The sequence below is a fragment of the Symphalangus syndactylus genome, chromosome 7 (genome assembly GCF_028878055.3).
Source record: "Symphalangus syndactylus isolate Jambi chromosome 7, NHGRI_mSymSyn1-v2.1_pri, whole genome shotgun sequence".
NCBI lineage: Eukaryota > Metazoa > Chordata > Mammalia > Primates > Hylobatidae > Symphalangus > Symphalangus syndactylus.
The window spans coordinates 97,295,780-97,307,969 of NC_072429.2; the positions used below are offsets into that span (position 1 = coordinate 97,295,780).

The following is a 12,190-nucleotide window of genomic DNA, read 5'->3' on the forward strand; positions in this document are numbered from 1 at the left end:
TTTCTTCTTGGTGCTTATAATCAAACACAAAAGGAGAGAAAGAAGCTTAGGAAATGACAATTAAACAAAAGAGGAACCGAGACTTGTCGATTTTGTAAATCTCCAGCCTCTACAGACAGCAAACCATGCTACAGTTATGGGTCAGCTTGCAAGCAAAGCTCAAATCCAGGCAATAGTCAGGAAATTATGGTCTAAATATCAAGCTGAAAAGGTGACTGTAAAATCCTTTGTTAAGATTTCTGACAGATCCATGCAGTTCCTCAACAGGGCTTCTAAGAAGCTTAAAGGCATTGTCCCTGCACAATCTCATCAAGAGGCCAAAATTAGGGAAACAATTATCTCAACAAAATGTAGGAGTGTAGATTATTCTAATGGAGTAAGCTGCAATGAGATTTATAGGAGACCCACAAAGTGTTTTTGGCAGAAACACTACCAGCATTGACTGCATAGCACAGAGATGCACGAAATGAAAAGAGGGCTTTGGACTCCAAAATTTCTAACCACAGGAAGCAGGCTGAGAAAAGTATCTAGCTCAACACACAGGCTACCTTCCATGAAAAAGGAAGAACTCAGTGGGCAGAGCAAAAAACTCAGAGAACACAGACAGGAGCCATGAAAAACTATCCTGAGGTAGGAATAGAACTTAGTTTTAATGAAGAAACTTCTAACATTTGCTTGGCTGGATTTCAAAACTGCTATGGAATAGTGACTCATGTGCACTTCCTGTCTTCCCTTTTTTTTAAACAGAACTACCTATAATGATATAATTTTATGCCTGACCCACCATTGTACACTGGCTATTCGGGGCAGTGGGGGTGAGGTAAGAAACTTATCTCTTTTGTTTATAGGTCTTCAGATTGAGAGGAACTGGACCCAAGGAACATTATCTCTATCTGAATGTAATTTAGAAGATGACCTTCTAGATTTTGAGCCGATATTGTAAAGAAATAATACTTGGAGTAGATGGGATAGTGCGTGTATTTTGCATGGGCAGGGAATGTAAATAATGTGCAGCCAGAGGACAGTCTGAGCTAGTTTTAAAACATAACCATAAATTCTTTGGCAATTCTCCCCTCAAAAGGTGGAGCCTCATTCCTATTGCCTTGAGTGCAGGCCAGACTTAGTGACTTTTTTTTTTTTTTTTTTAATGGAGGTGAACTTCATATACAAAAAATTAACCATTTTAAAGTATACAAATCAGTGGCACTTAGTACATTCACAATGTGCAACCATCTCCTCTATCTAGTATCATAGCATTTTCATCACCTCAAAAGAAAACACTGTACCCATTAAGGAGTCGCTCTCCATCCTTCCTTCTTTCCCACCTCCTGCCCACCACAACTGGGCCTGTCCTGGTCTCTGGTAACCAACAATTTGCCTATAATTCAATTGTAAGTTGTAAGAGTTCTCTATACAGTTTGCATTTTTTTTTTAAACAGATGGGGTCTCATTATGTTGCCCAGGCTAGTCTTGAATTCCTGGGCTCGGGCGATCCACCTGTCTCAGCCTCCCAAAGTGCTGGTATTACAGGCATCAGCCACCGCACCCAGCTTCTATACATTTTGGATATTAGACCCTTATCAGAAGCATAATTTGTAAATATTTTCTCTCATTCTACAGGCTGTCTTTTCACTTCTTGATAATTTATTCTTTTATGCACAAAAATGTTTAATTTTGATGAAGTTCAGTTTTTTTCTTTTGTTATTTCTGCTTTAGTATCATTCTCTAAGAATTCACTGACAAATCCAAAGTCATGAAGACTAACCCTATGTTTTCTTATAAGAGTTTTAAAGTTTTAGCTCTTACACGTAGGGTGTTGATCCAGCCAATCAGATCTTATACTAAAAGGCTGCTGTATTTGATAAGACATAGGGGTCTAACTTCATTCTTTTACATGTGGCTATCCAGCTGTCCCAATACCATTTGTTGAAGAGATTGTTCTTCTCCCATTAAATGGTCTTAGTAACTCTGTTAAAAATCAGTTGGCCATAGATTTATGGGTTTATTTCCAGACTTTCTATTCTATTCCCTTGGTCTATATACCTATCCTTATGCTAGTACTACACTGATTTGATCACTGCAGTTTCATATTAAGTTTTGAAAACAGGAAGTGTGAGTCTTCTAATGTGGTTCTTCTTTTTTGATATGTTTTGGCTATTTGGGGCCCCTTGTAATTCCATATGAATTTGAGAACTGACTTTTCCTCTTCTGCAAAAAATGACCTGTAATTTGGAAATGGATCTTTAAAATCTGTGAATTGATTTGAGGAGTACTGCCATCTTCAAAATATGATGTCTTCTAATCTCTGAACACAAGATGTCTTTCTAATGATTAAGGTCTTTTAGCAATGTTTTGTACTTTTCATTATACAAGTTTTTCACCTCCTTGGTTAAATTTATTCCTTAGGTATTTCATTCTTTTGGATGCTATTATAAATGGCATTGTTTACTTAATTTCCTTTTTACATTTTTCATTGCTGGTGCCTAGAAATACAACTGAGTTCTGTGGTTGATGCTGTACCCTGAAACTCTGCCAAATTTGTTTACTAGCTCTAGCAGATTTAGATGGTTGACAGATACCAACCAGGAAGTTGCTCTAGCTCATGGGGGGCTGAAACAAAGGTATCTGCACCAGTCCCTTAGGGAACCACCAGACAGGTCAAAACGAAAACTACGATTTTCTTTCAGACCAAGGATCTTATTGTCCCCCTCCTGGCACCAGTGAGCTACACCGGGAATATGGTTTGCTGGCCCCATAGCTGCTGCTGAGCTAGAAAATAAAGGATACTAGGTATATAAGCAAAAATGTCATAATGCTTTCTTATCAAAATCTGGCACTCCCCCGGATGCTGTAAGTTTTCTATCAGATTCCAGAGTTATGCAAAAGTTGGTTTGTCAGTTTTTTCCAGTTTAACATAGTTGCTTCTGTGGAGGTAACTGATTCTTGGAGCTCCTTGCTCCACCACTCACTTGCTTTTAAAAACTAGAATGGGCCGGGTGCAGTGGCTCATGCCTGTAATCCCAGCACTTTGGGAGGCCGAGGTGGGTGGATCACCCAAAGTAACCTGGAGGTGTTACACCCAGTTCGAGACCAGCCTGACCAATATGATGAAACCCGGTCTCTACTAAAAATACAAAAATTAGCCGGGTATAGTGGCACGAGTCTGCAGTCCCAGCTACTCAGGAGGCTGAGGCAGGAGAATTGCTTGAACCCAGGAGGTGGAGGATGCAGTAAGCCAAGATCATGCCACTGCAATCCAGCCTGGGCAACAGAACGAGACTTGGTCTCAAAAATAAAATAAAATAAAAATCAATAAATAGAATGTGGCAGAAGTGACAGTATTTAACTCCTGAGACTACAACAAAAAAGACAGTGAGAGATCCTCTTTGTTCTCTCTCTTGGACCACTCACTCTGAGAGGCCCTAAATGAGCCATCCTGGAAGTGAATCCTCCAGCCCTCGTCAAGCCTTCAGATGACCACAGCTCTGACGAACACTTAGACTGCAATCTCATAAGAAACCCTGAGAACGAATCACCTAAGACCCTCCTGAAATAGCAATCTACAAATACCATGATAATAAATGTGTGTTGTTTTAAGGTGCTATGTTTTGGGGGTACATGATATTTAAAGCTGAGACTCAAAAGAAAAGAACCTAGCCACTCCAAGAGTTCTAAGGAAAAAGAGTGTTTCAAGTACAGGGTATAGCACATGCAAAGGCCCTGAGTAAGGAAAGATCTTAAGCATGTTAAAAAAAAAATTAAAAATCTGAAAGACTAGTGTGACTTAAGCTCAGCGAAGGAAAGAAAAATAGTGAAGAAAGAGATCACCAAAGGGGCAGAAAGAAACCAAAATGACTGTTATTATAACAAAGTCTTAAAAAGTAGTAAAAACTGATAATATATGATAAAGTGCCTTCGAAACCACAAGAAACAAGTACAAAAATTTAACATTTAAAAACATTAACTGGAGAGAAATCTGAAACTAAATTTATCTATCATCACACAGGAATCCAGGGTAGGAAATATGAAACCCCCTGAGAGCAAGAACCAAGGGTCTTTACATCTCCCATATCACCTACTTATCTTTGTAGAATTAATGCACAATGACAAACCTGAAAAAAATACCTTTTGAAGACACTATTTAAAACTCTAAGTAATGAATTCATTGGTGAAAGATTTTAAGTCTGGAATACAGGCTTCAAGTATCTCCTCACTAGGTAGTCCATGACAACGGCCAAATAAATAACTCATGTAGCTGCATATCTAAAGAACATGATTATAAATCAGCTCTACAAAGATGCACATTTCTCTTTGTCCTGGGCTACCATGTGATAAAAGGTTTAATAATTGGTAAAAAGAATAAAAGAATTTCAAAAGAATTCCCAATTGGATAACCAGTCTCTGAAATTAAAACTGAATTTAATTTAGCAAAATAATTCCATTTGTATACAGAAACTGTAAGATTTTTAAAATGAACTTTTATGGGAGAACATACTGTTACAAAATACATTTTCAATCAGTAAAACATAAAATAATACCTGTGTTTTCAGATTTTATGACTATTTGAATACCAAGGGTTATTCTCCTCTATATCTTTATCCAGAAAAAAATACATAACTTGAAACACAAAGGCAAAAAATAATTAGCAAGGGATAGAAGCATTAGACACTACAAACCAGGTGCAGTGGCTCATACCTGTAATCCCAGCATTATGGGAAGTTGAGGTGGGTAGATTACTTGAGGTCAGGAGTTTGAGACCAGCCTGGCCAAAATGGTGAAACCCCATCTCTATTAAAAATACAAAAATCAGCCAGGCATGGTAGTGTGCGCCTGTAGTCCCAGATACTCATGAGGCTGAGGCAGGAGAATCGCCTGAACCCGGGAGGTGGAGGCTGCAGTGAGCCAAGATCGTGCCACTGTACTCCAGCCCAGGTAACACAGTGAGACTCTGTTTCAAAAAAAAAAAGTATTAGACACTACAAAATGTGGTAAACAGATATAATTATTTTATTTCGTTATTTAAATGTAGTAACATCAACATAAAGTAAAAGGAACTAATGGCTAGTTTAATATGCTAGGCCTTTTTATGTCCCACCTGCAACTCTTGTTCTGCTATGGTACGCTTTATCTACAGCATAGCTGGTGACCAGTTAAAAGAAAATTCCAGAAGATACGACACAAAACTGTACAAATTCAAGACAATATTTATTTAACAAACCCAGAGTTAGTATCAACTAGATACTAGGTACTGTGCAAGTTCATCCTATCAACATTACATTCCACTAATCACTAATTCTTAAGACATCAGAAAAAGATAGCAAACATATAATGCAAACCCAAATATATTTTGAGATTCAGTGAAAAAACATATCTTACTTGTATAGTAAAACAGTAAGTGCTTTTAATATATTTAAAGAAACAGAATTATAGAAAAATAACTCAGAAGAAAAAAATCAACTTTTTGAAGATAATTACAAACCGAATTTTCTTCTTCCTCTTCCAATTCTCGTTGCTGTTCCTCATGTCTTTTAGCTTTGATCTCCATAGCTTCTGTGATCAGGTCTCTTAATATTGATACAGGTTTTGCATTCTTGATAAAAGGATGCTAAAAAAGTAAAATTCAATGGTATAAATTCAAAAGATTTTTCTGAATTATAGCTAACAAATGTTAAAACAACATGTAAATGTTAACCAGGATAACAGGCTTCAGTGATTGTTTTTTCATCTAGAATTAAATGTATAGGTTAAGAAAAGAAAATATGGCCACTGCCTAGAAATAAAGAATTTGCTTTGGGGCTTGTTTAAAAAAAAAAAAAAAAAACTTAAAGCACACATACAAAAATGCAACTATGTTAATAAAACTATATTATCCTTAAAGATCTAATTGTCCAAAGGAAGTGTACATTAGGAGTAAAAAAGATTAAGTTAAAAATACGATTACAGATTATATTACACATAAAAATACACTTATTTTGGTACTGAGTTACAGAATTTAATTAATCTTAATAAGTTGACAGCCAAAATCAGTGGCAAAAAGGAGAGCAACTATTTTGTTACTTCTTTAACATATTTTCTATTTTACTGTATCTTAAGTAATTTAACCAAGACAAAAATATTTTTTCAGAAAATGAATGTTGCCTAATTTCTTTACTATATATAAAATAACTTGTCACTTTTTAAAAAATATCACCCTGATCTAGCTAAAATAGCTAAGCTCTCTACTATTCTGACAAAGAGAAGGAAAACTATCAGAATAGACCAAGGTTTTGAATTTCTTTTTATTGAGAAGGAGGGACATGAGAGAAAGTAGAGTGAAAGGTTATAATTTCGGATAGATAACCTAAATTTGGGGCAGCAATCAGTTTCAGTAATTCTCATAGTTATATGTCAGTAGACAGCATCAGGTAAAAGTGACCTGAGTGAGTGAGTGAGTGAGTGAGTGAGTGAGTGAGTGAGTGAGTGAGTTATTTGTTTATTTGTTTGTTTGAGACAGGGGCTTGCTCTGTTGCCCAGATGCGAGCACAATGGTGCAGTCATGGCTCACTATAGTCTCAACCTCCAGGGCTCAAGTGATCCTCCCACCTCAGCCTTCCTAAGTGCTGGGAATACAGGCATGAGCCACTGCACCCAGCCCTGAGTTATTTTAATAAACATCAATAGAACACAAAAATATACTTAAAGACAAAAAAAATTGTGCTGAAGAAGGAACAGATATTTGAAAGAGGCTTTAAAATGGCAAACATATCATTTGGGACAACTATAAGAAAGAACTTTTTCAGAGTACAGAAATACTAAAATCAATTGTAAAGAACCAATAAATTATTTTAGAACAGTTATAGATTAATCTTACCAGATAAATTAAGTCCTATTAACATATCTGTGGTAGAGACTCCTGGTCATACACCAAAAATAGAGTTGTGGTTGGACCGACAATTGCCCAACTGGATCCTACATTTCTCAACTTAACCCATTCAGGTGGTTATATGCGACTAAGTGAATGCAGGGGCAAATACTGTGTTCCATTTCCTGGCCTGGGCTATGGAGGGCTCCTTGTTACTAATGGATAAGGGTGAGAGGTCAGGTTCTCCCAGAGTCCTGTACTGGTACTGTGGGGAGTAGTCTCATTTTAGCTGATTGGTGGTGAAAGTCTTGACCCTTCACCAGACTGCCTCTGACCCTACTCCAGCAGGGAGGTTGTTGGGTTCTTACTACTGCCTGGTAGGAGTATAAGTCCAGGCTCCCACATGGTCTTCGCTGGCACTCCCCACTTAGGGAGGGGATCCTTTCTACACTGCATTGTGGAGACGAATGCCTTAGCATGACACTCAGTCTTCTCTGACGCCACCTCAGAAGGACTGGACAGCCTCAAAAGGATGGATGTCTAGGTTCTCCATTTAGCCTTTGCTGGTGACCGGGGTAGGCCATAGTTTTCTTGGTGGTGTTTGGCTAGGGTAGAATGGTTATCGTCTGAAAGTTTTCTGTCTTACTAGGCTGTCCATTTCTCCGTCCTTCTGCTTGAGAGAGCAGGTTTTTATTTTTAGTTTGTGTCCAATGTTGTTTCTGGGTTGTTGGCTTCTCCACTACCCAGTGTGGGATAAATGAGGTAAAAAGAAACCCCAGGGAACTCACAGCTATGTCTTTCCTTGGGTCCCACCATCTCTAGCAGTCTACTGCCTTCTTTCCACCTTTCAGAGTCTTTTTATGCTTGTTTTATATACTTATAATGTCCACGGTTTTAGCTGTACTTTAATGAGGAAGTATAGAGAAAAATATGGTTACTCAATCTGTCCAGCAGCAGAAATTCCTTCTTCAACTCACTTTAAGCACTTGTTTTATCTGAAGTGTTTTTGTATAAATCATTAATTTTGAACTCTATCAGTTTAGAAATTGATAATTCAGAACATGAACAAAATTTAAGAGGAAATATTTCAGATTTTAAAAGAATAAACTTTTCAAGCAGTCTTAATTTTTAAAATACATCATCAAGAATGTGATAGGTTGATCTGTGGTAATTTCTGTCTTCTCATTAGTTTAGGTTGTTTAAGAATCCTCACCCTCTTTAATTTTTATTTTAAACACATTTAGAAATAGGAAAACTTTACTGCCTTTTAGAATCTGGTACATTCATCTTTTTCTTGTTGAAATACTTTACAAAACCCTTCATATAATCAGCCCCTTGCCTGACATAAATATTATATATATATTTTTTAGTTTCCTTTTTTTGCCACTCATCCATTTTTTAAGTTATACGTATTCAAATCATCCATTTTTCTTTTGTTTTATTGCACTGGAATGAATATATAAATATTCTCCTATATTAACCCCTAGTTCTTCCCTATTTCCATTTTTTGTTTTTGTTTTTTTAACATTTAAGACCTTAATCTATCTGGAAATTACTTTGGTGTTTCTGTGGTGAAGATCTAAGTTAATCCTCCCAATACTCCCTAAAGGCAGGCAGTTATCTCAGCACCATTTTTACTTTGTTTTTCCCTCACTAATTAGAAATGCTATCTTCATAATATGCTAGTTTCCTTTGCATATTATACAACATTTCTGGGCATTTAATTCTGTTTCATTATTGTGTCTCATACTGGCGTCACATACTTTTCTAAGCATTTAATAAAAAGATGTAATTTGTTTATTAAACATAAAATTTGATTTTTCTATTAAATCAATCACTATATAATTCAGATGATGTTTATCTTTATTTTTTGCCTATATGGTTTCTCAGTGACTGAAAAGGGAATATCAAAATATCCCAATTTATTTATTTAGAGCAACCTCTTGTGTCTTTAATTTGTAACATACAATGCTATATTAATATATCAAGTTTATAACTATATCTTCCTTTATATTATGTTCTTTATCAATATTAAGTGACTCCTTCCTCATTTACTGATTTCTGCTGTCAATTTTGCTTTTTTGATCATGTTATTCATAGTATCTTTTTATATTTTATTAAAATTTCATTGCCTGTTTTTAACTTTTAACCCAAATTCTTTTAAGTATGCCTCATATAGAAACATGAGTTGGATTTCATGTAAGTTTGTAAGTTTATCTCATGTAGAAAGCATGGAGTTGCATTTATCTTATGAACTAAGTGAACCATTTAGTACTTAACTAAATATTATTTAATAAAAAAATTAACCACTTATGTTAGTATATAATTATATGCTAATGCCATTTTTATCACAATTGTTTTACATTATGTAAAACATAAATGTTTTATCATAATATTCTATCATGAATGTTTTACATTTGCCATCTTGTTTTTTCTGCATTCTTTTTTACGTTGCTTTGCAGTTTTAATTTTACCACCCGCTAATCTTAAAATGCCTTTAAAAATATACAGATAGTCCCTGATTTACAAAGGTTCAATTTAGGATTTTTCAACTTTACAATGCTGCAAAAGTGATATGCATTCAGTAGAAACCATACTTGGAATTTCGATATTTGATATTTCCCCAGGCTAGTAATATGTGGTACAATACTCTCTTCTGATGCTGAGCATGGAGGTATTAATAAGTCCCAGCTCCCAGTGAGTTATGCGATCATGAGGGTAATTAACCAATATTCTATAGTGTACTGTGTTGTCAGCATTTTTTGGATATTGTGTTTTGTGTTTTCACATTCAATTGTGTCTAAAAAACACTCAACTACACTAATGTATGTGTTCTGGGCACGTTTTTGGTAGGCTAGGCTAAGCTAGGTTAGGTGTATTTTAACACGTTTTTGACTTACAATATTTTAAACCTTCATTGGGGTTTATCAGGACCTAACTCCATTGTAAGTTAAGGAGCACTTGTACTTAAAAACTTGGCAATTTCTCTGATAAAACTTCTCTTCTGACTCAAGAATACTCAAATAATACGGTCTTGCTCTTCATGTACCGTTTTAACTTTATTAGCCAGTTCCTCTTTGTTGATCAAAACCATGTCTGCAGCAGTTATGTAGGGAAAGCGTGAGTACAAATGAAATTGGACATATTGAGATTTTGAGATTAAGAATGTTAAGCTCTATAGACTAACTGTAGCATAACGCTATAGCGAATTCACAATGAATTGCATAAAAGCAAGGTTGTGGTAAATTGGATGAACCAGATAAGTATATTGGCTTTTCTTAAAAATAACTGCAGCTTAGAAGGGTAGTTTATACATTCCCCTGAGAAGATAAAGTATAATGTAGTTTGAAATTTCTATACTTTGTTAAAGAAATGTAATTCTACTGGTTTCTAGTTTCTGTAGTGTTGGTCTTCTCTCATTTCTGTTAATATATAATCAGTTACTAAATCCTTCTCATTCTTTCATCAGATTTACTATTTTCTATTTTGGCAACTATTTTTTTAAACTCAGGTCCTTAACAATTCACACCTGTATTATTACAGTGCCTCCTCATTCTATTTCTATACTTTGTTGCAATATTATGCTATCAAAGACATTCTTTTCTTACATTCTCTTGTTTATGTATGTAAGTAAAGTGGCTCTCGGACAAAACTGAGGCATCTCATCCTAGGCATCAGAATACCCTTCTTGCTTCACTGTTGTCTGTATCTAAACTCAGACACCATTTCTCTAACTGGTGTTTCTGTTCTGGCTAAGCAGATTTTACTGTGTTCTAAAATATATCTCCCATTTTTGTGTCTTTGTTCATATTGTTCATACCATTTCTCCTCCCTAAAATGATCTGTTTCTTCTGTATGAGGTATCTTTGATTACCGTATCCATTCTTCTACTTTTACATTTCTTAATCATATAGGCTGTGCATCATGAATGTAACTTCCACATTGTATTGTAATTTTTTAACATTTTTGTCTTTCATTTCTCAAAAAATATAACTTCAGTTTTTTGTGTGTTTTTGGGGTGTGTGTGTGACCTTTCTACTAGTTTGTCAAAAATGTTTAGAGTAGGACAGGAGTCCTTTCTTTCTTATTGCTCTACACTCCTCTAGGACACTGTCTGTCTTTACAGTTGTTTGAAGTTGCGTTGTAAGTACCTCTGTTTTCCAACTTGACACAAAGGGAAGAGATCATGGAAGACTGCTCACTGACTTTATTTATTTATTTATTTATTTATTTATTTATTTATTTAGAGACAGAGTCTCACTCTATTGTCCAGACTGGATCACAGTGGTGCGATCTTGGCTCACTGTAATCCCTGTCTCCCGGGTTCAAGTGATTCTCCTGCCTCAGCCTCCCAAATAGCTGGGACTACAGGCATGCGCCACCATGCCTGGCTAATTTTTGTATTTTTCGTATAGACGGGGTTTCACTATGTTGGCCAGGCTGGTCTTGAACTCCTGATCTCAAGTGATCCACCTGCCTCGGCCTCCCAAAGTGCTGGGATTACAGGCGTGAGCCACCGTGCCTGGCCAGTTACTGACTTTAGAATCTAGGCTGCCCACCAGCAGGTATAAGGATCATCTTTAGATCAGGAATTCCAGTGCTAATAGACTGAAATTGAACCTTGTCTTTTAACATCTCCAGGGTTTTAATTTCTTTATCTTTAAAGACTACTAAAATTTCAATTTAATAATCTCAAAGGATCCTTCCCTTCTATGATTTTTAAAAATTTATACAATAATCTATCTGTGTCATAGAAAATCAATCACTATTTTTAAAATCCATCAGGAATTTCTTTTTAAATATTGTTTCTTTGTTTACTGGAAATGAATATAGTATAATATGCACATGTAAGCTATAGATATATGTCAACTAAAATTTGGTAATAAGATTGTCCACTGAGAGTTAAACTATGATTTAAATCAGGGGTCCCCAACCTCCAGCTGCAGACTGGTACCTGCCTTGGCCTGTTAGGAACTGGGCTGCACAGCAGTAGGTGAGTGAGCATTACAGCCTGAACTCTGCCTACTGTCAGATCAGCAGTGGTATTAGATTCTAATAGGAGCACAAACCCTATTGTGACCTGCACATGTGAGGGATCCAAGTTGCATGCTCCTTATGAGAATCTAACTAATGCCTGATGATCTGAGGCAGGACAGTTTAATCCTGAAACCATCCCACCTCTGCTCACCATCCATGGAAAAACTGTCTTCCATGAAACCAGTCCCTGGTGCCAAAAAGGTTGGGGACAGCTAATTTAAATCATAACAGATAAGACATACAAAACTCCTTGAAGAGACAGAATGGTTTCTAGGCTTCCTGCCAAATAAGACTCTAATGAGGCCAAAGATA

General features: G+C 36.0%; 1 protein-coding gene across 1 annotated transcript in view; it reads right to left on the bottom strand.

Annotated features, from left to right (window-relative positions):
• STK3 (serine/threonine kinase 3) overlaps positions 1 to 12,190 on the bottom strand; it is a 488,063-nt gene that overhangs the window by 141,222 nt on the left and 334,651 nt on the right. The window contains 1 exon segment of the mRNA XM_055286906.2: positions 5,480 to 5,605. Within this exon segment, the coding sequence (XP_055142881.1) occupies positions 5,480 to 5,605 (126 nt within the window).